General features: G+C 58.8%; 11 protein-coding genes across 11 annotated transcripts; all 11 read left to right on the plus strand.

Moving 5' to 3' along the window:
* Positions 1-70: 70 nt before the first annotated feature.
* Positions 71-646, plus strand: LMJF_14_0060 (conserved hypothetical protein; the record flags this gene model as incomplete). The annotated part of the gene is made up of 1 exon (XM_001687553.1): positions 71-646. One exon carries the CDS (start codon positions 71-73, stop codon positions 644-646), a length of 576 nt encoding a protein of 191 aa, XP_001687605.1.
* Positions 647-1338: 692 nt separating this feature from the next.
* Positions 1339-2178, plus strand: LMJF_14_0070 (hypothetical protein; the record flags this gene model as incomplete). Its single annotated transcript, XM_001687554.2, has 1 exon — positions 1339-2178. One exon carries the CDS (start codon positions 1339-1341, stop codon positions 2176-2178), a length of 840 nt encoding a protein of 279 aa, XP_001687606.2.
* Positions 2179-3155: 977 nt separating this feature from the next.
* LMJF_14_0080 (conserved hypothetical protein) lies at positions 3156-3992 on the plus strand (the record flags this gene model as incomplete). Its single annotated transcript, XM_001687555.1, has 1 exon — positions 3156-3992. One exon carries the CDS (start codon positions 3156-3158, stop codon positions 3990-3992), a length of 837 nt encoding a protein of 278 aa, XP_001687607.1.
* A 619-nt stretch (positions 3993-4611) lies between these two features.
* Positions 4612-5769, plus strand: LMJF_14_0090 (conserved hypothetical protein; the record flags this gene model as incomplete). The annotated part of the gene is made up of 1 exon (XM_001687556.1): positions 4612-5769. The coding sequence occupies one exon, from the start codon at positions 4612-4614 to the stop codon at positions 5767-5769; it is 1158 nt and encodes a 385-aa protein (XP_001687608.1).
* A 1206-nt stretch (positions 5770-6975) lies between these two features.
* Positions 6976-10065, plus strand: LMJF_14_0100 (conserved hypothetical protein; the record flags this gene model as incomplete). Its single annotated transcript, XM_001687557.1, has 1 exon — positions 6976-10065. One exon carries the CDS (start codon positions 6976-6978, stop codon positions 10063-10065), a length of 3090 nt encoding a protein of 1029 aa, XP_001687609.1.
* A 959-nt stretch (positions 10066-11024) lies between these two features.
* On the plus strand, positions 11025-12596 carry LMJF_14_0110 (conserved hypothetical protein; the record flags this gene model as incomplete). Its single annotated transcript, XM_001687558.1, has 1 exon — positions 11025-12596. The coding sequence occupies one exon, from the start codon at positions 11025-11027 to the stop codon at positions 12594-12596; it is 1572 nt and encodes a 523-aa protein (XP_001687610.1).
* Positions 12597-13391: 795 nt separating this feature from the next.
* Positions 13392-14462, plus strand: LMJF_14_0120 (conserved hypothetical protein; the record flags this gene model as incomplete). The annotated part of the gene is made up of 1 exon (XM_001687559.1): positions 13392-14462. The coding sequence occupies one exon, from the start codon at positions 13392-13394 to the stop codon at positions 14460-14462; it is 1071 nt and encodes a 356-aa protein (XP_001687611.1).
* An 890-nt stretch (positions 14463-15352) lies between these two features.
* On the plus strand, positions 15353-16411 carry IG-NH (putative inosine-guanine nucleoside hydrolase; the record flags this gene model as incomplete). The annotated part of the gene is made up of 1 exon (XM_001687560.1): positions 15353-16411. The coding sequence occupies one exon, from the start codon at positions 15353-15355 to the stop codon at positions 16409-16411; it is 1059 nt and encodes a 352-aa protein (XP_001687612.1).
* Positions 16412-18338: 1927 nt separating this feature from the next.
* On the plus strand, positions 18339-19916 carry LMJF_14_0140 (putative histone acetyltransferase; the record flags this gene model as incomplete). The annotated part of the gene is made up of 1 exon (XM_001687561.1): positions 18339-19916. The coding sequence occupies one exon, from the start codon at positions 18339-18341 to the stop codon at positions 19914-19916; it is 1578 nt and encodes a 525-aa protein (XP_001687613.1).
* Positions 19917-20759: 843 nt separating this feature from the next.
* LMJF_14_0150 (putative 60S ribosomal protein) lies at positions 20760-21305 on the plus strand (the record flags this gene model as incomplete). Its single annotated transcript, XM_001687562.1, has 1 exon — positions 20760-21305. The coding sequence occupies one exon, from the start codon at positions 20760-20762 to the stop codon at positions 21303-21305; it is 546 nt and encodes a 181-aa protein (XP_001687614.1).
* Positions 21306-22130: 825 nt separating this feature from the next.
* On the plus strand, positions 22131-23186 carry LMJF_14_0160 (conserved hypothetical protein; the record flags this gene model as incomplete). The annotated part of the gene is made up of 1 exon (XM_001687563.1): positions 22131-23186. The coding sequence occupies one exon, from the start codon at positions 22131-22133 to the stop codon at positions 23184-23186; it is 1056 nt and encodes a 351-aa protein (XP_001687615.1).
* Positions 23187-23551: the final 365 nt, after the last annotated feature.

A 23551-nucleotide genomic window follows, 5' to 3' on the forward strand; every position in this document is an offset into this window, starting at 1 on the left:
GACGTGTATTTGCCTCGCTCATGTGTGTAGGGGAAACGCGTACCACTTCGCCTTCCCTCGTTCGGTAGCAATGCCGTCAAGCGTCGCCTACGTCTTGGGGACGGAAAGCTGTGGAAAGACAGACCTCGTCCACCAGCTGGAGTATCTCACTCTGGGGCTTGTGCGCACGGTGCCGACTGCCTGTACGCCGACGACGGGGCAGGAAGTGACGAAGCTCAATATCTGCTCCCCCGCTGGCAAAGGGAAAGTCACAGTCGAGGTGCGGGAGCTGGGAGGATCTCTGGTGAACACCTGGGAGAGCTTTATTGAGTCTCGAAAGGCCAGGGACGGCGGCAGCGGTGACACATCGTTTCTTCTGATCTACGTCGTCGATGGAGTGGCTCCTCACCAGCTGCCGTTGGCTTCCACCATGTTCCGTTATCTCACGCAGGGCCGCCATGCACCCTGCGCAGGATGGCCGACGCTCATCACCGTGCAGAAATGCGCCAGCGTAAACGCCATCACGGCAGAGGAAGTGCGGAGCTTCTTCCTAGACGAGGTGGAAGCACCCGCAAATGTCGACGTTGTTGAGGTAGACTCGTGGAATGGTATCGGAACAGGGGACGTGCTCAAAGGGATTGAGGCAGTTTTCGGTGGCCTTCAGTAGCGATGGTATCTTGGCCCCTTTGCGTATCGTGTATATGAGCGCCTCATGCCGCATGCGCGCGAGTGTGCGTATGTGTGCGGTGGGAGGAGGGGTGTCACCTGCCATTGCTTCCTACCCCTCGACCTCCTCACAATCTTGTACAAGAGAACTCCCTCGCTCTCTTGAAAGGAAACAGACACGTACAACCGAGAGAAAATGGCCTCTCCCGTCGATCTTGCAGAATGACTGCAACAGAGGCACATTTCTGCTAGAATGTCGAACTTGCTCTCCCGCCATAAAGACCTTTTATTGGAGGCGGCACCTGATGCGCTGCTGTTCTCTTTCGCAAGACTCGATTGCGCCTGTCGCTGTCATCTATATCCCTCCTCTCCCCCGTCTTTGCCGTCTCGACCGCCACACCTGCAGCTTCTGCGTTTTGTTTTTTTTTTCCTTGTAAAGGTGTGAATGAAACCAGAGGTGCTTCCTGCGTGCCTTTTTGTTTTTCGCTCTTCATACGCGAACGCGCCACGCTGTGTGCCGAAGTCCTTCTCGGGGCCACTCACGGCACCTGTCGAGTTGTCTGCTGATTTACCCCCCCCCCTCTCCTCTCCTCCCCCAGCGCATTGTTACTGTTTTTTTTTTGTTGCGGAGACGCATTGGATTCTCAACTTGCGGGTACCCACCACCACCGCCACCAACCTCTTTCACTCCTCATGAGCGACTTCGAAGTGGTCTCTTCCGAAGATGAAGAGGCAGGCATGATCACCGTCGGAAGATCTGCGGAGGTGCCGCCGTATGGACATCTGCGCCCGTTCTGCAAGGGAAAGCTGCTGTGGTCCCCCGAGGCATCTCACTGGATGCTCGTCCTGCTCGCCCTGGCAGGTGGTACGCTACTGTTTATGCTGCTCTGGGGATCGCTCCGCTACACTTCCCCGAACATCCTTCCCAACCGGTGGATGATGCAGTTGCCTGATATTATTGTGGCGCTTCTGGCCGTGGTGTCTGCAACGCTTCTCCTGTGCACATCACTCACAAATCCAGGTATTCTTCCCAAAAACAATCTTCCTCCCTCGCTGAGCAGCTCGGCCGCGAAGGACTACTGCACGACTCTCCCCTATTGCATGACGTGTCACATCTACCGCCCCTCGCAGTCAGGCCACTGTAGGCGCTGCAACAACTGCGTTGCATTGTTTGATCATCACTGCCGTCTTCTCGGGTGCTGTATCGGTGAGCTCAATAGGCGCTACTTTCTTCTCTTTCTCTTTAGTACCGCCGTCTGCAGCGCCTTCATCTCTGCGTGTCTCGGGTACTTTGTCGTTGTTGTGCCTCCGAAGGGAAACTTGGTTCTGTACATCCTCTTCACTGTCGGCCTCGTCATCACCGTGCTTCTCAGTCTCGTTCTTGCCGGGTACCTGCTGCACAACCTCCGCCTAATTCGCATGGGATTGTCGCATCGTGAGTACATGAATGGCGCCGCCTCGCGCAGCCGCGGTCGTGCTAGCTTCTTTGCAAACTTGATACAAGTGTTCTTTCCGAGGAAGGAATGTGGCTAATCGCGCTCCGTGCCACCCTCGCTGGTACCCTCCTCTTCTTTCTGATTTATTCGAGTCGCTGTGGGAAGCCCTGATGACAAGGGGAGACACCCCCATACGTGACATCTCGCGATCCAGCACCCCACCCTCTAGCCCTGCCCAATGCCGAGCCGCTTCTGGTCGTGACAGGCTCAGGCGCCCACGACGTAGGATGGTGAGGGGGTCAGAACGCGCTTGCGCCATCCATATGGTAGGTGGAGCGTCAGTGTGACTTGAACACACCCCACCTGGACCTCAATGCCTACTGGTGGTGGAGAGCCTGAGCCACCCCGAGGGGGGATGCACGAGGTGGCGACCGGCAGAATGGGGGAGCGCCTGTGCGGCGACCTGCGAGGCTGGGGATAGATGGAGTTTAGTGCAGAGCCCCCGCTGGGATGTCTGGACCGGTGCACAGCTGTAACGCGTGTGCCCACGGCATGCGTTGCGCCACGCGATGGGGGCCTGTGGCAGGCCCGGTAGAGTGGATTTGAATTCGTGTTGCGTGGCAGAGAATGCGACGGCGGAGCAACAGAGTTGTTTTGGTCGAGCCTCTTGTTGGCTGCATTTCACCTTGTTTTCATTACTGAGCCTGCTTCCCCTCTTTATTGGTCTTTCTGTGCAGCGCATGGCTGCTCAGTGAAAAATAACACACCAGAACGGCTCCCTGGTAAGAGGGCTCTGGTGTACCCTTCCAGTCTCGAGGGTGCCGTCATGCAACTGAACTTAGACACTCGCGCTGAGTGAATGGAACAGCAACAACAACGTTCACATGCGACATCTGCAGTGACTCGCTCGCTTCTATGCCCATAGCCACCAGCACCGCGCACCTCCGCAGCTCTTTCCAGCTCTCTCTTTTTTTCCTCCATGCCTCTCTCTCTCTCTCTCACTGGTTCCAAAGGAGCAGGAGTAGACGCAAGTAGTGGGCCGAACTCACGTACCGCCTGACGTGCACCGCCACCATGCTTCGTCAATTTATAGTGCCAGTGCGTCAGACGACGCAGAGGGCAGGATTGGCTACGCCACCGTTGTTTGGTGTGCAGAAATGCTATGTGAACATGAATCGCAGCGTGCAGACGCGATGGGAGATCGATAGCCAGACCGCCTCGCAGAAGCGCACTGAATACGACTTTGACAAGGAGCAGTGGATGAAACAGATGCGGTTTGCCTCTATGGACTGCATCATGGACCCCGACATCACACCCATCCGCTACACCTCCGTAGCAGGAGTGAAGAAGGCGTTCCGGCGTTTCGTGACCATGCGCAAGCTGATGGACCGTCGCCCGGACTTCGACCCTGTGCAGCTGAAGGAGCTGTTCATCCACTTCAAGACGCTCTCCCATGAGAAGAGCCCGGATTGCTTCAAAACGCTGCAGCGCATCACGACGCACGGAGAGGCGGACCGAATCCTTAAAGAAATCAAGGGACGCATGAACGAGGACTTTGCCAAGAAGAGCTGGAGGTCGTTGAAGCAGCAAGGAGCTAAGAGCACGTACGAGATGGAGGTGGACTCATTCGACCTGGTGACATGCTACATGGGGCAGATGTCGCAGGAGGACTGGCTTCAAATAACGTACCGCTGCGAGTTCCGCCAGCGCGAGAGCAAGGAGTACGACTGGGAGACGATGATGGAGTACCCGGTGTTTGAAGTGAGACTCGGAGACGGTGTCAAGGCGCCCAACACCCACCCCTTCATCGTTGTAGGGGTGCTCAAGAAGGACGGCACCCGCTACGGCAAAGACTCACAAGACGCCGCCGACCTTCGCAAGCAGTTTGACCGCACAGGGCGGTGGTTCTAACACACCAATGAGTGCAACGGATGCACCATCCTTTTTTTCGTTCAGGTGTGTGCGCTTCCCTCCCTCAGTCGTTGGACATGCACATACGCCCCCTGTGAGCCGATTTGTCGACGCTCATGTTGTCTTTTGTATGTCGCTGTGTGTGCGTGTGTGTGTGTTGGAGCGGTGCTGTTGTCTCACAGTTCCAGCTGCAGATCGTGCTTCGCTACATAGCTTTTGTCGCTAAAGTCGAACAGACACACAAGTGCGTGTGCAGGACGTGGTGGCACAGGCAGAAATAGCTGAAGGGGTCCCGCTGAACCCGAACCTCCTCTTCACAGTCTCATGCAACGACACCGAGAGGCTTTGAATGCCGACTGTCTCTGAGCATTCTCCAGTAGGCGCCGAAGAAGTGCTGCCCTTCCTCCTCCCTCCCTGCCTCTCGCGTCTCTCCTACTCTTGTCACACTCTTGAACCCGCGTTTGCTCCTTACCCCTGCATGTGGTTTCCCTTGTGTAAACGTCGTCTCTGCGCGTCGCTTGCGGTCTCATCGCCTTCAGGTGTGTGATGGCGGGGGGAGTGACGCCACTCTGCATTAGAGCAGCACGCGTTGTGTGTGTTTGCAGCAGTAGAGGGAAACATGGACCGACTCGCGGGAAGTTTCCTGAGCAACGGCGACGTCGCCAACGCCTCGTCCCTGTACAACTCATTAGAAAAGCTGAACCCAACCAGGTACAGTCGCATGGCGCGCATCTGCCGTGTGCTCCTCAACCCGCAAGGGGTGCCGCTGCCGCATCGCCATCTCGACATCTGCGAAGCGCTTCTAGATCCTCTCGTGCCGCCAGAAGTACTCCTTCGCGACTCTGCGGAGAATGTGCAGAAGTCGTTTCAACGCCTGGCCGTGTGCGCGCATCCCGACAAGAACCCAAGCCCAAGCGCCAACGAAGCTTTTCTTAGACTAACAATGATGAAGGACAAGGCGCTGGAACTGCTGCGCAATGGGGTGGGGCGAAAGTGCGATGGGGCAACTGAGGCCCCTCCTGGCAAGGCGGCAGACTCAAATGGAGGCAAGGGCAAGCCCAAGATGCAGGGTTCTGGCCCGGCGGTGCCCACCGTAGCTCACAGACGGCGGCCGTTGAGACCAGGGGTCCCTCTACCCGCAGCCGCCACTGCAGTTACTTCGGACATCAACACCGCCGCCGCGGTCTCCTCCAAGATCTCCCAACTACGAAGGACCAAAATCACGCTGAACGCCCTAAAGCGGAAGGACATCGCAGATGATTTCGAAATCTTCAGCGCCACGCAGCGCACCACGGCGGTGCAGTCGGAGGTGAGTCACAGCGACGTGGGGGAGGATCACCTCGCCACCACAGTGCCGGTAATGTCCACGAAGGAGAGAGCGAGGTGCGCGAATCGTCGGCGATCGCAGTCCAGCGCTCCACAGGAGAAGACGACTACTGTGCCTCGTGCGTCGTCACCCAACTCGAACCCATTGCTGTCCAGCAGCCTCTATTATGCAATGCCGGTGTCCCCACACAAACCGCTGTCCCCATCACCTCAGACGTTAGAAGATCCCACCGGGAGTGTCAAGAGCAGCGGTGCTGGTGATCGCGATGCGTCCGCCCTCTACTCCCCATTCATCCCTACCGCCGCCATCCCCGCTGACAGTGATGCGATCCGGCGACAGATTGATGAAGCATGTCTTCGTTTGCGAGAGATGCGCCTGCAGCACACCACGGTGCGCCTCGATCTCGACCTTAGCTTTGAAGCGTACGAGCGCAGCAAGCAGCCACAGTGAGCGGATAAGTTACGCCGGCTCGATTATCTCAGTCGCGTGTACTCGGGGGGACGTAGAGCTGACAACTAGATCGCAACGGTTGTAGCTACAAGTATGCATGAGAGTGCCTCAGAACAGGCGATATGGAAGACTTATGGCGATGGAGGGCCGCAGGAGCTGCAGAGGACACACGGGTACCTTCTTGATGTAAGTAACCTTCTGTGTTCTCTCACGAGAAGAGAGCAGACAACAACAAAGAGATCATCGGCACAACCGAACACACCAATCACTTAACAGCCAAACACGTGCGGTCATGTATCCTGTGAAACCTCATGGCAAGAGAGCAGGGATAGCAATGACAACAACCAGCTACAACCGCACACACACACACATACACACACGAGAGAAGCAGCCTCATGTTATGCATTCGAGAACATATATATATATATATATATATATATATATGCATTTATGTATAGATGTATGTATATGTACGTATATACTTATGTTCGGCTCCTCAGCTCTCTCTCTCTCTCCTTTACTGCTCTCGTGTTCATGTTCGCTCACACGCACACGCCTGGTGTGAGTGTGCATCAGGCATGCTGCTCTGTTTTTTGTATCTGTATATCTTGTTTTCTCCACTGATAACTGGCGTCTACCTTCGCCACTCGCAGCGTCTGTCGGTCGGCAGGGGGGGGTTGCAACGGAGAAGAGTGGGCAAATTCGGGGCGTCGAGAGGGGCCGTGGAGAATTCGTTCCATCCTTCGCTCCCGTCGCTTTCAAGGCGCACTCCTCATAAACTCGCATTCATTCGCCTTGAAAAGGCCGCCTTTCCTCCACAGTGTGCTGAAGAAATGACCTGACATCCGCATCAAAGTATTGCTCCCCTCCCCTCGCGGGCATGCAGAGTGCCCTTGGCTGCAGCAGCTGTCACAGAAGTGCAGGCCTCTCAGCATGCGTGTATGTGTGCGCATTGCGCCGGCAAGTCACTCAGCCGCTCAAGACTGTTACCTGCCTCTATGTTATTGTGTCTTTCATCTCTGTGTTTCCTCTCTCCGCCTCTCTCTTTCCTTTTCGCTTGGTGCACATGCGGCGTCGCGTGTGCTGTGACGGCTGTGGGTATGTGTGTGATGAACGGCACTCCTCTTTTGTTCTTTTTTTGTCTGGTTCTTGTGCCTGTCCACGTACCTGCTAGGACATCTTGGACCGAGAAGAGGAATGCCCTCGATGAGCGCGTCGCGGCAGGCGCCAAAAGTCTCCGCCACTGCAAGAGCCACGAAGTTCTCAACAATTCGGAAGCTGCCCACTGCAGAGCACAGTACCTCTCCAGTGGCGGCGGCTCCTACAAGCAGTGAGGAGCCAAGTCGCCTGGCACTCATCAGCTTCGACGTGGACGCCACCATCGATACAGTGAACTTACTGCACGAAGAGCAGCACCGCGTAAGCGAGGAGGACGCCACGGACAAACGAATCGGCCGCTACCACTATGCGCAGCTTGTTGCACGACTGAATGAGCAACGCAGCCTATACCAATCTACCGCCATGTTCGTGGAAACAATGCTGAAGGAGGTCAACCACTCCACCGAAGCCAGTGTTGCGATGAAAGCGTCGGCAGCTACGTGGGGCCTCAAGCTCCTGGCCAAGCACGCTGGCCACGGCGCCATTAACGCGGTTCTCGAATCGCTTTTGCCGGCTCTGTACTGCGAGTACAACCCGAAGAAGCTGTGCAGTGCACCCCCCGCCGTGCAGCTGCAGGTGCGGAGACCGGACGTAATCATGGACAACCCGTACTTCACGCATTCCATGTTCGTGGATGAGGTACAGGTGGACAAGAGATCTGCTACCAAGCTTCAAAAGTCGCTGGAGGCAGCGTTGCGTGCGAACGACCAGCGCAGAAGCATTGTGTGCCACCTTATCGAGCGCCGACGGCAGCAGCAACTTGAGGTCACCTTCCGCTGCTGGCGCCACCATGTACGCCAACAGCACCTTCTGCGCATGATGGGCGACAACACAGCGAAGCAGCGGGCAGAGGAGATGTCGAGGCTGCGTGTGCAGACAGTCTTTTACCACTGGAAGCTACTTGTAGAACGATCGCGAAGTACGTACTTGACAGAGAGACTGCACGAAGCCGCGTTTCAGCTGGAAAACGCAAAGAATCAGTTTCAGCTGCAGTGCTACCGCGCTGATCGTCTGGTGAAAACGGCGAAGGAGGCGACGGAAGAGATGGAGCGAGTGTCGCAGATCAACAAGGGCCTTCAGCGGCAAGTAGATGAGTTGAAGGAAGAGCAGGTGCGCAAGGAGAGAGAGTACAAAGAGAAGCTGACGCGAAACGTGACGCAGGTGCTGAAGCTGCTGGAGACCTACGACTCGCTGGCGCGCGTATTGCTGCATTCGAAGCAAGCGGACGAGTATGTTATGCCAGAGAAGCCGCTTTTAGCTCGGCACTCTCAGAGTGGTGATGGCGGTCAGGAAGCATCTGAAAATGAAGGCCAGTCGCTTGAGGTGAACGCTGTCACGGAGGCGAGCTGGGAGAACCCGTCCGGCTCAGCGCTGCAGTGGCTGCGGCAGTGGTGTGATGGGGTGCTGGGGCAAGCTAGCGGTCGCACAGAACCATTCAAGCCGATTCGCTCCTTCGGCGCCGACTTTTCGAACGGCGAGCGCTACCTCTACATTTTTCAGCACGTATTCCCGGAGGTGATCCCGACGGTGCTCCAGATCCACAACATGGACGTCGAGTCGCGGCTTCGCCGCATTCGCGGCTACGTCGCTGACTGTGGCCTTCGCTACCGGCTGGTGCCATCCGACCTCCTGAATGAGCGGGAGGATCTGCTTGTGTGCTCTCTGAGCGAGCTCTACCAGCAGCACCTGCTACGTAAGTGGGACCAGATGGTGTCGCGGTCGGTGACAGAGCTGAACGCGTTTACGGAGGGTGACATGAAAGCGGCCCTGCTTGGGTGCACGGCCTCATCACCAACGGAGGATGCCGCAGACGTTCCAATCGAGCAGCTGGACGAGGCCGCAGTGAGGGCGCACGTTAGCGACTATGTCGAACGAGTGAAGGCCATGAGCGAAGAGTTCAGAACGTCACTCGCAGTGGAGAACGAGGTAGTCAAGGCCAGTACCGCTATTGCGGTGCAGGAGGCGCGCCTCGGCGGCGAGCGTCTTCAGGGAACCCCTATCCCGCTCGTGGATGAAGCGGAACGGTGCGCGTTCTGGAAGCTGCCATCCGGCGCGTTGGATGACCTGCGCGGAACTAAGAAGCTCAACTCCGAGGAGAAGATGTGGAACCTAATCGTGACACAGACGCTCCCGGAGGTGCTGCAGGCGCACGTCGACACAACGTCACGCCTCTTCTTTCTCTTCGCTGGAGAGAACGCCAAGTCGCTCTCGGAGGTGGCGTTTTGGCGCCTTGTCGAGTGCAGTGGCATGTTGGTTGGTGGTATGGAAGTTCCCATGGATTGGATAGCGAGGCAGTACGACCACGTTGTGACGCCGCAGCTTGACGCAGCGCTAAGAGCGGTGGCGCGCAATCAGAGCGAGATGAGTGTTCAGAAGCTGCGCCAGGTCGCCTACCAAGAAATGGACATCCGCAGCGCAACACCACAGCAGTTCGTCGAGCTGCTTGTGCGACTGGCCATGGCGTCGGAGAAGGGTAAGCACGGTCTCGTGGAAGGCACGCGCCGCCTGCTGCAGGGGCTGCAACTACTCACCAATGAAATCTCTCCGGTGGCGCGCGCGCTGCAGGAGCCGGAAGCGCAGCATGTGTTGCGCTTTTTCAACGAGGATCTGTTCCGCGTGTACCTCTTCTACGTGAAAAAGCAGGAGTCCTCGCGCAACACGCAGGACGCGTCGATGGCCACCCAGTTCGGAGGCCGCTTTGCCTCGCAGATGTCGATCACAATGCTCCTCACCATGCTGGAAGACTGCCGATTCCTCCTCGACAGCAGCGGGCGGAGAAACTCTTCGATAGGCGCCTCAGCTGATTCCACGCGGCCGCTCTTCTTCATCAACGCTGCTCAAGTACGCAAGGTGGTCTCCGCGTTGGGGAGTTTTTGCAAGGGCGCCATGAGCGGTGGGCTCTCATTTAACCTCTTTGTGGATACGCTCGCGGTGCTGGCTCACCACTGGTGCCCCGATCCGCTTGTGCCGGAGCCGCGGCGCCTCGCTGGCTTCCTTGCCCACACAGTGCAGCAGCTGAGTGCGCGCCATATCAACTCCACGTTACTCCTGGGTACTGTTCCGACAATTAGGTTGGAGGGGCCCAGGAACGTGGACTTCTCGCAGGAGGCACGCCCATCAGTCGGCACCGTCGCCTAGCCGCTAGGAAACGACGGTGTGCTGCGTTGGAAGTGGACACTGGGACGAGCAAGAGGGACAAAGGACAGCGACGGTGGTGCGTGGTACTGGCGCCATCATTCTCGTCCCTGTGTCAAGTAGATCTATCGGCATCCTGTGCCCGTGTTCGTGTGTTGCCAAAGGCTCAATCTCTCCACTCGCCTCTCTCCAGCGCACCCCCCCCCTCCCCTCTCCCTTGCGAGCACGTCGCTCGCGTGTACACTTTTGAGCCCTCCTCTCTGTCCATGTACATATCAAAGCCGTGCCTTGCGTCCCCCCACCTTTCCCCATAGTCGTCTCCTCGACGACAGCCACGGAGCGTAAGTGCTGATGTGCGTGCATGTGTCCATGTACTCGCTGTAGTGCGCTGCGGCTGCGCATTGGGGAACTCAAGGTAGCTGACGGCGGCGCCACTCATGGGGCCCTCAGGCGCACCACAGATCAGCGCTGGCCCTCTTCCCCACCTGCACACGCTCCAGCGGCCTCCTCTTTTGTGTTCGTCGGAGGCACTCTCACTTCCCTACTTCCCGAGAAGTATGGAAAAGGGGAAAGGGAGGCTGCAGTGCCTCTTCCCTTCCCAAATTCGACCATCCAGTGGAGCCAATTCCTCCACCGTTCCACACGGCGGCGGCCTTGAGCCGCCTGATCGGTCTGCGCAATACAGCAGGCAGCGCCGTTGCTCTTGAGTCTTTGCCACTCCGCTTCCTCATTTCCCGGTACTCTCTTTTCCTGCTCGTCTTTTTTCCCGACCGGTTGCGCTCTCTCTTTCCCTCGCCTCCACTGCTGCGGCATCACCTGGCAGATGCACGAGGCTGAATCTGGATGGGAGCTGTTGCGACGGTGCCGACGTCCTCGGGCGCAAGCTTCTTCCTCTTTTTTCCCGTCGCTTGGGGGTACCAAGGGCAAAGCCGCTCTGTCCACTGTCTCTCGTCGCCCTGCTCATGTGGAACGGGCCAACCTACGCCATCGCGCGTGTCAGGTGGGATAGCGTGGTTCGGACTTTCTCTGCGTGCGGCACTTCGTTGGCGTCGCCTCAGCGTCGTTTTTCGTCGTGGTTCGAAGAGCAGCCCGGCGGTGGTCAGCACAACGTAGAAGACAAGGCTGTCGCCGCATTTGCCGTCAACGCTGACAGGCTGGAGAAGGGCAAGACGATCATCAAGAAGAAGGCGCATGGAATCCCTTTCCACATATCTGATGCTGAGGCGGTCGACAATGTGTGCCGCCACCACGGGGCCGCGGTTGAGATTCACAGCGTGGAACGCTTTCTTATGCCATTCTGGCTCACAGAGACGTCTGCCGCTGGCACCTTCAAGGCGGATCTCCTCCAGCACGATCGAATGAACATCACCCAGCCGCACTACTTTCTGTGGCTGGAGGGCCCCCGGTACCAGTTCAACTACCCGTTTGGGGAATACATGCCGATGAATCAAGTCTCCGCGTCCTACCGGGAGCCTCTTAAAGTGGTGGAGCGCTGCCTCACCGGCACCCACGTGCCGTCGATGCTGCTCTCGCGGTTTGAGCTGCTGCATGAGGTGGAAAAGATGGAGCACCGACCCACTGTTATCCCCTTCACCATGTCAACTGTCACGGCCCTCTCCGTAATAGAGCGGCGTGTCAACCGCCGCGTCGTTTTGGATCGCATCGACCGCGAACTCCGCAAGTTTCACGGCTCGTTTCTGAAGAGCAACGTGAGCGTGATGAGCCTGCAAATGGTGGCGTCAAGTATTCGGCCTGCGTTCCTGCCACTCTTCAAGCTGACAGTGTCCACCATCTCACACTCGACGCCGGTGCCGGCGTTCATCTGCGGCGCTACCGGCAAGGTAGTAGGGCCGGTGCTACACGTGCAGCGCCGGAAGCGGCTGGGGCTGGCGGCCGCCGCGGCTGTTGGTACATTGCTGAGCCTTGCGCCTCTCGTGGAGCCCGGGGTGGCCACCGCCGCTGCGTTGGCGGTTGTGGCCTCCTCTGGCTTTGTACAGCAGGCTGTGCAGCGGGCGCGCTTTGTGCGGGAGCAGGCGCACCAGATGGCGCAGCTCAAGTCCGTCGGCGTGCTGAACCTCGTCGCCGACAGCACGGGTTATCGCTGGACCCCAGAGGAGGAAGAGAAAGAAGAGTACGAGTACCGTGAGGAGCTGCGCCGTCAGGCACGCGCGAGGGACGCATTTGAGCAGCGCGTGAAAGAGGAGGCGGCGCGCGACCGTGTCCGAGCCCATGGCACCCACTTCGATCCGAAGAACCGCCGCCGCACCGACTTGGCGGATGTGGACCCTCGCGGCTACTACGAGCTGCTCGGGCTGAAGGGGAAGGAGTTCTCTGCCACGGCGAAGGACATCACGAAGGCGTTCCGTGAGGCGGTGCGGATTCATCACCCGGACGTGCACCCGGAGGGCGAAGCGGAAAACAAGAAGCGCCACATGCAGCGCATCATCGAAGCATATAAGATTCTACACAACCCCAAAACGAAGAAGTTTTACGACTCTGGCGAGATGAGCGGCAAGTCGCAAGAGACTTCTTAGGTATGAAGTAGGAAGAAGGGCAATGAGGGGGAGAGGGGGGGGGCTAAATCGATGTGCGTCTGTATTTCAGCACCTGCGCTGAGACATCCTGAACTGTCGCCTTCCCGCCGCCCCTCCCCCCAATACCCGCCACCTTCCCCTTCCTCCCACGCCGCCGACTGTACTTGCTTTATCCTCTTGTTCCCGTATGTGTTTGTACGTGCATTGGTGCAGTCAAGCTCAGCTACAGGTTGAATAAGTCGCATTTCATTTTTCGTTCTGTGTCGGTGCACCCTCCCCTCCCCCCTCCCTCTTCTCCTCAGGCCGCTTCCTCGATGTTCTCGTGGACGCGTGAGCAAGGGCGCGACGTGGAGATGTCAGTGCGCAGGCATACGGAATAAACACCCTTCTGCTCTCTGTGGTGGAGGGAACTGTTGATGTGCGAGGGACGTCATGTCGCTTTTTCATTTTTAACTGTGCCGAAGTCGCGCCTCTGAGCGCAGCACAGGTGTGGGGATGCAACCGCGAGGGGGGCCGGACCTTCGAAGCGAAAAAGGCACACCCGCCCGCACCGCACAAACGCTGGCTCACAAGTATCCTTCTCTCCCTTTCTCATCGCCTCTTCTTTCACGATCCACGACCACCACCACCCTCTCGCAGGATGCGTTCGTGTCGGTGTTGCTCTTCTCCCCCCTCCCTTTGCTGTTGGCGTGAGCCGCTCTTCACCGGTACTGTCACGCACGCACGCACCCCAGCGCTGTCGTATACTTCACGACAGCGTCTCCTCGTGCTCTTCCTCTTTGAATCCTCTGCATAATGACTTCATCCATGTCTGTGCCACCCCCGCCCCCGGCGGCGATACCGCTGCCTTCGTCGGCAACCGCGGTTCCGCTACCGCCCTCTTGCGTTGTGCCGCCCCCTCCACCCGCGGCCGCCGTTCCTCTGCCGCCTGCGGAGGCCACGCCGCCGCCACCGTCCGCGCCGTCGGTTCCGCCTCCACCAGCAAGCGTCATTCCTCTGCCACAGCCGCCAGGTATCAATGCAGCTGTATCGGCAGCAGCACCACCACCACCACCACCACCCTCGGCGATCGCTGCGGCCCCGCTGCCTCCGGAAGCCGCACCCCCTGCTCCCACAAGTGTGGTGGCCCCACCTCCACCCATGCAGGCGGCACCAGGGGTGACAGCGCCACCACCTGTGCAGCCCATTTCCGTTGAGGCATGGCGGACCCTAGAAAGCGCCACCCGCGAGCCGGTGCCCAACATGGCGGCCACCCGCTACCTGGCGGTGGAGGAGCGGGTGCGAGATGAGGTGTGTCGGCTCTTTATCCTCTCCGAATACGATGTTGGTACCCTCATGGTAAACATCGCCCAAAGCCTCCAGCACGTGGGGCGTCATGACGTGGGTCTGCTGCGAAACGAGAACAACACCGCCTTCACCATCACCCAGTCTACCGCGCACGCGCGGCAGCGGGACACACTGATGGAGCAGCGGCGCCACGCTGTTGCCGATGCGGTCGAGCGCATCAACCAGGCTGGCAGCGATGCTGAACGCGAGTTTGCTGAGGTAGCGCAACGTGTGGCAGCAACTGCACCGCCGGCGGCACCAGTGAAGGATACCCCCACCGCTGCAGCGCCAACGTTCCGCAAGAGCGCCTACGAACTGCTGATGGAGCAAATCGCAGCCACTCGCCGCCGGCGCAGTCCGCAGAACCGTCGCGTCGCTTCTCCGGAGCAGCGGCCGAAGCGCGCAGCAGGTGGGGCGGGGTGTGTCGAGTACCCCACCTCCTACAGCGGTAACTATCTGCTGCGGCGCTACGGGGGCACGTACGATTTGCAGCGCCAATACAGTCATTACCGCTACTACGGCTTTCCTCCATCGAAGTGAGGCGTTTCCTTTTTTTTCGTTACGCAGCGTGGAGGCGTACCAGAGCACGGCACACACACGTGCGAAGGCAGTCAGTGTGGCGCGCCAACAGCGAGGTGGTGGAAAGGAGGGGGGTGTTGCGCAGCGCAAATCTCTAGAACTGCATGGATAGACCTCACGTTCTCCCTGCTCCCTCGTCCCCTCCCTCCCCCACCGCACGAACGTGCCTGTGCGTGTTTGTGTGTGTCTGCCTCGGTGTGCATGGTTGTGCAGACGCACGGTGGGGAGCCGGATTCGAAGGAAGCGGCGATGTGTCAGAGATACAGCATGCATCGGGAGATGCAGATAGATCGGAACTCGCATAGCGCGCCTCTTGCTTAACGGGCCAGCGCGTTCGGTAGATGACACCTGCTGCGCACTCAGCACACTGGAAAAAAAGCAGCTCTGTAGAAGAGCCATCCCCCGCAAGCCTCCATTGATGGGGCTCCGTTGTCATGCGTTGTGTGCCCTCGATCTATCCTCGATGGGCTCCAGCAAGGTATGCCTTCCCACAGCCCGCATCCATACACACACGCACACACACGGTGCTGCGGGAGCGCCTTTCCGTGCACGAGACGTCGCTCCCCAGCGTTTTCTCCTTTTCGGTTTGCTTTGAAAGACGCTCTTGTCGGTGTTACTTGTGGAGCTGTCTGCCCAGAGCCCACTCTACCCCCTCGCTTCGCTCCACGCCCTCTCTCGCTCAATCCTGGTAGTACGAGCACCTCATCCGTTGGACACACACACACACACACACACCACGTGGGCGAACGCACGCACAGACGACCACACAGAAGCACGCTCACAGAGACACTGTCCCCGCCTACACCGGCGTACGTAGCAAACACCTCGGGTCTACCCCTGTCCCTCGCGCCATGCCTTGCCGAAAGATCATTATCGACACGGACTGTGGCGGCGACGATGCCATTGGTATCATGACCGCACTGGCAGACCCTAATACTGACGTGATCGCCATGACGGCCGTCTGGGGTAACGTCAACGTGAACCAGGGAATGGAGAACATCGGCAAGCTCCTCGACGTTTTCGAGCGCGACATCCCCTTCTACAAGGGCGCCGAGGCGCCGCTCGTGTCGGATCCCGAGACGGTGCAGTGGGGTGGCTTCGGCAAGGACGGCTTTGGCGATGCAGATTTTCCGCCGTCCGCGCGGGTGCTGGTGCAGTCCAAGACGCACGCCGCCCTCGCCATCACGGAGCTGCTGCGAGCGGCTAAGCCGGACGAGGATGCTGTCTACCAGCTCGTCTGCCTGGGACCCCTCACCAACATTGCTCTGGCGATGCGACTTGATCCGGAAGTGTTCCACGTACTGGGCAGCGAGACGGAACCGGCCATCACAATCATGGGTGGCGCGAGCGAGGCGAAAGGCAACTCGAACTTGACGTCGGAGTTCAACATGCACTGCGACCCTGAGGCAGCGTACATCGTCTTCAACCAGCGTAGTATGCGTCCCGTCCGCGTTGTTTCGTGGGAGGTGACGGTGGACTGCTCCATGACGTGGACGTTCTTTGACAAGTGGATAGGCCGCCAGGAGAACGGGAAGAAGCAGCAAAACCGATTTCAAGTTTTCATTGAGAAGGTGTTCCAGCGGCTGGAGACCTTCACCCGTCCGCTTCCCGACGGCACCAAGGCGAACACCGGGGACGCGGAGGCAACGCAAGACAACACGTGTGTCATCCCTGATGCGGTGGCCGTGGTCGCCGCTCTTTACCCCGAGAGCATTCTGGATCGCTTCATCACCTACTGCACCGTAGAGCTGCACGGACGTGAGACACGTGGTCAAACTTGCCTGGACTGGTACGGCACTAAGCAGTCGATGGCGAAGCGAGGGCGTTGGTGCAACTGCGAGCTGATCACCCGTGTCGATAACGCTCGCTTCTTGGAAGCGATGAATGGCATCCTGGAATACAACGTTTAATATGCACCCCGTCGTGTTGATGACGGTACGGACACAACGCTCTCGGAATCTTTTTCTTTTCGTCTTCTGCTGTATGTGTACGCGTGGGTGTAGATGGCTGGTGGAGGTGAGGCCGGGAGCGAAGGCAAGCACATCGTTTATTTACGTCTGTGTTGCAAAGCAGCCCTGCGATGCTCTTTTCGTCTCTCGTTCGCGTCGTGCGATGATCCACGCTCTCTCTCCCGGACGCCGCCTACCTCCCACCCCCTAGCGGCCCTTCGCCGGTGCGCCAACTGACTTTGCCCTTGCGATGGGCACATACCATGGCAGGAAGGAAAAAAACAGCGACCCGCATGATCAAGAAAGTTTCTGGTGCAGGGCTGCGTGTGCTCTGTTTTCATTTTTCGTTCTTATCCACGTGAGAGCGCGAATACGGGTACCCACGTAAGTGTTGGGTGCACCTTCTCTCCTCACCACCCGCTCATCACACGCAGATGAGCGCGCACACACTTCCCCCTCCCCCCTCCTCTCCGCCCTCCTCTCACCCCCTTCCCAGATCTCTCTCTTTCTCTCTGCCTGTCTGCCTGCCTGCCTGCCAGCCAGCGTTGCCAGGCGCAAAGAAGAACGCGCGCTTGTTCTGATGTGTCCTTGTCCCGTCAAGGAGCGTGAAAAAGAGTGTTCCCTAGAGTGTGCAGAGAGAAAGGTGAAGATGTTGATTTCATGAGAGGAAAGGGGTGAGAGGCTCCGTTGTGCGATCCCCACACGCACAACGCGCCGTCTTCTTTTTGGTTTATCTTTTTTGTTGCTGTGTAAGGGCGGTTGTCGTGCCCCGCTATTGTTTCTCGTCGCTCCAGTATATCTGTCAGTGGTGGCTGAATGTACTTATAGGACGGGCCGACTGGTTGTAAAGCTGCTGCCCTCCCCCCTCCGTCCCTCCCTTCTCTCTCATGCACTGTGGCTCTCAGAAACTCTTTATCGCCCCAACGCCGCCTCCCCCTTCCCGGTTTTGCTTCACATTGACTCCTCAGAGAAGAGTATAACTTTGACTAACCTTCAAGCAGCAGCGGAGGAGGGGGAGCGGCCGCAACGCGACGTATGTGGGAGGTGATAGCTGGGTGTGTAGAGGGCTGTGCCATTGAAAAGAAGGCTGCGGTGATATGCTTGCTGTGTTGATCCCTTCGATGGTTGTGTGTCTCTCTTGTTTTCTATTTTCGTCGTTGCCCCGCCTCGGGTCAGGTGTTGCTCACTACACGCGCAAAAGAAAATGATTGAATGGCGCCATGCAAGCGTCGCACGCAGCTCCACAATACGCATCCCTCCCCCTCCTCGCGTATCCCCTAATCTCCGTCTGCGTATGTGGCTCGACGCGCACACACAGCAGTGTGTGTGTGTGGGGGGGGGGGGGGGGGCAGAGAGCCACTGCTGTGAGGGCCTGGCGTAGTAGTGGTGCCCACAGCTTCGGAGTGGGGGGGGGGGGTCGGCGAGGAACGAGAGTAGCCGCCAACGGCGCAACGCGGCAGTTTCTCGACAACCCGTTAAGAGTGCCGACTTTGCTTCATGCAATGGCTGTCCCGTCCCCTGTGCATCCCCCGTCACGCCTCCCGCCACACCTTCTCCTGCCCCTGCACGCATCGCCGGCCTTGCTGCCTCATTCTCATCCTCGCCACGATGGCCCGCCCACGCCCCATTTCTACCTTTCCGCCCGGTTGGCAGGTGCGTAGGCGAGTATATCTACACAGTTGTGTTTGTGTGCATGTGTATGTGTCTGTGCGGTGTTGTGCGCACGCGCGTCTGCTCACTATTGGCCTAGAACGGGCTACAACGCCTACACTCAGGCACACAGCGACACGCGCATGCACATACAGACAGAGGGCACAGGCTCAGTCACAGAGAGAAGCGCTGGAGAAGTGAGGACCGGCGGGTGAGGAGTCTCCCGTCGTTGCCAGTCATGTCGAGCAGTGCCGTCCCCGCGTACGAGGGGAAGCAGAAGGTTTACGCTCTCCTCAACGGTACCTTCCATGCGGCGATTGTGTTGGAGGTAGCAGAAGACGCAACAGAGGGCGGTTTTCTCTACTACGTTCGCTACGTGGAGCAGGACAGCAGGCTGGACCAATGGCTGCAGGCGAGCGACATCAAGGAACGTCACCAGGGCCGCACACATCATGGCAGCAGCTGCACCCATCAGCAGTACACGCCGAGCGGTATCAAGACGCGGCGGCAGAGCCACGTGACGGAGCAGCAGAACGCAGAGACGGCAGTGCTGACGGGCGAAGGGGTTGGTATGCCCACAGAGGTTTCGGCAAACGCGAAAGGCGGTGGTGCCGCCCCGCACCTGGTAAAAGTGTCGAAGACGCGCGCGCGACGCGATAGCGCGTTTTTCTCACGCACCAAGAACATCTACTCGATCTGCATGGGGCCGCACGAGGTGGAGACGTGGTACTTCAGCCCGTACCACCTCGCCCGCCCAGAGGTGCAGCAGCGACTGCAGGCAGCGTCTCAGTGTGTGACGGGGAGCACCGAGCTGCAGTTGGTTCAATCCACCACGTCGCCAGGCGGCACTAGTGGTGTGAGCACTGGTATCGCCGACGTTGGTGGTGGCGCTGGTGGCACCGGGAATGTCAGCGTAGGGGCGGGCGGGTCAGGCAGAGGGAGTGGTGCCGGTATGCGGCAGTGGCCAATCGCTACGCGCTCCTTCTCTCTCCACATATGCCCCTACTGTCTGCGACCGTTCCTTGACAACGCAGCGGTAGTGCGGCATCTCCAGCAAGACTGCCTACGTCATCCCCCTGGCAACGAGATCTACCGCGACCCAGTGCGGCGCCTCGTCGTGTTGGAGCTGGATGGCTCGCTGGAGCCAACCTTCTGTGAGCACCTTGCTCTTCTCTCGAAGCTCTTTCTTGAGCACAAGGCTCTGGACCACGACATGACGCCCTTCCTGTTCTACGTACTGTGCTCCGTGGAGACGCACGGCCTGCAAGTGTTGGGGTACTTCAGCAAGGAGAAGCAAACCCCGGAGCCGTACAACCTGTCATGCATCTTGGTGCTACCGCAGTATCAGAGCCGCGGCATTGGTCGATTCTTGATCGAGCTCAGCTACGAGCTCTCGCGCCGTGAGGGCAAGGTCGGCACGCCGGAGAAGCCCCTCAGCGACTTGGGTGAGAAGCTGTACCTAAGCTACTGGGCCGACTCCGTCACCATGGCCATTGCCCGGGCTATGGAGGAAGGCCACTGCGTCTCTGTGGATTACCTGGTGCAGGCAACAGCGATGATTCAGGCAGATGTGATACGAGCCTTACAGCACCAGAAGCTTCTGAACGGGCATCAGCTGACCATCTCCGAGGACATTGTTGAACGGTGCTACACGAAGCGCCTCACCAAGGAACGGGACATCACGAGTTACACCTTCTACACACACCTGCTCAGCTGGGCCCCCGGCTTCTACGAAGAGTTCCGTGGCGTGCCGCCAGCGCCAACGTTTGTGCCTTGGCGCGACCCAAGCGCGCCCCACTCGCGAACCGGCGGTTGACGAGGGCGCGCGAGGTGTGCACAAGGAAGCAAGCCTGCATCGTTTTCCTCTGAGCCATCATCCTCCCCCTCCTTCCCCAAGCCCCCTTTCTGGCTGCCGCACTCTCCATGGAGCGGCTCTGAGGAAGAAGTGGGGTGGTGAAGGCCGAGGCTGGAATTACGCCGACACCGCCTGTCCGCCAGAGGGAGAGACGAAGGACCGCGATGAAAACAAAGCGAAGGTGCACGATGTCTTTCCATGCAGCGCATGTGTGCGCAGATGATGAAAGACCCAAATGAAAAACAGCGATGTAGGCAGATGTGCTGCGGCTGATGCAGAGCTGAGCATGCACATGTAGAATGTGGAGGCGACGGGTGTGCTCCCTCCGCACAGACGCACCTCGTGCCCTCCTCCTCGTCCTCCCTCCTTTCTTAGTCGATCCCCTCTCCCCCTCTCGAGTCTCTCGAGTGCGCTGCACTGACCATGCAGCGCTGCTGCCTCTTGCTGCAGGGCATCTCATAAAAGCGTGTGCGCTTCTTCGTCTCGTCTCGCCCCCACATGCATCATCTACTCGCTTGCGCATCTTTCCTGTCCTCTGCCCTCCCCGAACATCGCACACATCGCACGGCTCGGTCATGTTTCCTCAGAGTCCTTGTTAGCAGCTGTGCCACACTTGACACCAGCCCCGTCTCTCCGCCAGTGGATTCACCGCCATAGTAGGCACAGCAGTGCAACAAACACGACGCATCGCCGTCTTGTCTGTGCTTCTTACATTTTCGTGTGCATTCCCCTCCCATCCACCCCCTCAGCACTTCGCTTCCTTCCCTTTACTCATCACACACGCACGCATCTGTCAACTTCGCAATGCACAGGGCGCTCATTGCAAGCGGCCTCATGAGTCGGTGCACGCTGGCGCACCGCTACTGCTCCACCAAGCCTGCAGGCGACAACGCGAAGCTCGACGACTTGGCCACCGCGTACTCGCAGCTGACGCTGAGGGAAGTGTCTGACCTGCAGCGCCTCATATTCAAGAAGCTAGGTCACAGCGACGAATTCTACGAGAAGGCGCTGCTGCGCGGTCTAGGCGGTGGCGGTGGTGCGGTTATGATGGCTCCAGCTGCGGCGGCGGCGGTGGCACCGGCAGCCGATGCCCCGGCCGCTGACGCGCTCAAGACGGAGAAGAAGAAGGTTGAGAAGCTCACGTACGATGTTAAGCTCGAAAAGTTTGCGCCAGAGATCAAAATCAAGCTCATCAAGGAGCTGCGCACCGTGACCAACCTCAGCATCGCGGATGCCAAGAAGGCAGTGGAGAAGTGCCCTGGTCTTGTGGCCACCAACATGAGCAAGGACGACGCGGAGAAGCTCAAGGAGCTGTATGAAAAGCTCGGGGCTAAGGTGGAGCTCCTCTAAGCGCTGCAACATCACAGCAGCTGTGGCATAGAATGCCTGGCGTCTGCACTCATTGAGTGGGCATGTGTGTGTGTGTGTGTGTGTGTGTGTGTAAGTGTGTGTTTTGGCTTCAGGAAAAAAGATATGGATGTGTGTGTTCGAGGTACTTGGGCAACTATCGTTGGCGTTGCAAGCTCTGCGTGCATATGCGTCCTCCTGGGTATGTCTATCTTGCATGTGCGTCTGTCGGTATGGATTCCGTTGATGAGCGCCTCACATACTTTCGCTGTTGTAGTGTTGTGTTGCTCATTCTGTGGGTGGGTGTGTCTTCTCTGAGCTTCCTTTCATCGCCTCCTCTTCGCTGTGAGAGAGTTGGCCGCAGCCAGGAGGGATCAACTTCGTCGCAGCGTCCACTCGCTAGCGTCGCCTCCCCCCCCCTCTACGCCCGCCACGCGTCCCCTGTGCTTTTTAATCCAGTAGTCCAAGTGCGGAAAAGGGCTGTGTGCGAGGCGGGCGAATGTCGCGTACGCGGACCAGGAGAGAGCGGCACGGCACCGCCTCCTGCCCTCCGCCAGCTCTTCCACCCTCATCAGGATTCAGAAGCGAAAACTGCGCACCGACGTCTCTGCTTCACCACACCACCCCCTCTTTCCTCGCCCTCTCTCTCTCTCTCTCTTTACGTGCCTCTCACGCGCAGCAGACTCGCTCATGCAGCGGGAGTGCGCGTGGACGGAGCGCCACGCAACGGCTTTCACCTTCGCACCTCTCCCACACACGGAGAGCTGAACTACAGCGCTGACCCACACGGAGAGAGAGAGAGACTAGCAAGCACACGCGTTTGCAGGCATGACCTACTACACAGTGGAGGAGATCACTGATCGTCGCATCAACGAGAATGACGGCGCCATCGAGTACGCCGTGAAGTGGGAGGGGGTTGCCGGCGAACTCACGTGGGAGAAGCGCCACCAGCTAACAGAGAACTGTGCAGAGACGGTGCAGGCAGTGGACCAGCGGTGCATGGACGCCACCGATGAGGAACTCGAACGTTGGCGCGACGGTAAATGGAAGCGTGGCGCGAAACGAGCGCACGATGCACCACCGCTAGTAGGCACCACAACGGAGCGGCGAAAACGCAGTCGATCTGTCTCTCCGGCTGCAGGGGAGGACCTGGAGCAGGTGGAAGTATTGAATGGGCTTCTCCTTCGTCCCCCATGCGGCGCCCAGAACGCCGAGGAGGAGGGGACGATCCTGATGCTGGGCGAGGTGGTCTTGGCGGAGGAGGCGTCGGCCATCCTAAACGGCACCGGCAGCTACCGGAAGAAGTGTAGAACCGCAACCGTCAGCACCGCCGTCGCCTTTCACACCGCCCCGGCTCTAGACATCGAGAAGCGCTGGCGTGGCATACACGGACAGAGCCTCCTCCACAGCATCGAAGTCGCGCAGTCGATCACTCCTTTTCACCCGCACTTTCGCCTCCACGGATGCGACCCGGCAACGCGGTGCGCGATGGCGCTGGAGGTGGAGCGGTCCTCACACCTGCGCATCATCAGCATCGCGCCTCCGCTCATGACGCACAGCGGCGCAGTGTTTGGGCTGCCCGTGGCGCTAGACCCTCTTGTGGGGGAGAAGGATGTGGAGCAGCTACGACAGAGCGTGCAGCTCGAGTCTCCGCTCTTCGGTAGTGCTGCCCAAGAACTCGTGAAGCCTCATGTGGAGCAGATGGTTGTGCGGTACATCATTCCCGAGGTGACGCCTGCCACCGATGACGACACCGCCACTCCCACCACTGAGTTGTTCCCTGTTCACGGTCGCATCGCCTCCATGCCACTCTCAGTCTTCCGGGTGGTGTTTCCACAGCTGCTCATCGACTACCTGCTCACGAACTCCGTCGTTCTGCGTTGATGGATTTGGGCCAGATGATGAAGCAACTGCCTGCTCACTCGCACTTTTTCACCTCCTGTACTGCACCGTGGCATGTGCGTGAAGCTGCTACATCATGCGTGTACGTGGGCGCGTGTGTTCGTCTTGCTCTGCCACATTCGCTTCTGTGCCGCTCTGTGGCCAGCGCTCGTGCGTTATCTGCTCCACCACCAATGATCACTGCATGTCTGCGCGTGGTCTTCAGCCGGGTCCTGTGGAACGCAAAGCAAGGAAAGCAGCACGAGAGGAGCATCGGGACCACGACTTGCCATGAATCCCAGCCACTCATGAGAGCTCCAAAATCATCTGTACGGCAGCCTCCTGCGGATCCTGCCTTGCACAACACT

The sequence above is a fragment of the Leishmania major genome, chromosome 14 (genome assembly GCF_000002725.2).
Source record: "Leishmania major strain Friedlin complete genome, chromosome 14".
Lineage (NCBI taxonomy): Eukaryota > Euglenozoa > Kinetoplastea > Trypanosomatida > Trypanosomatidae > Leishmania > Leishmania major.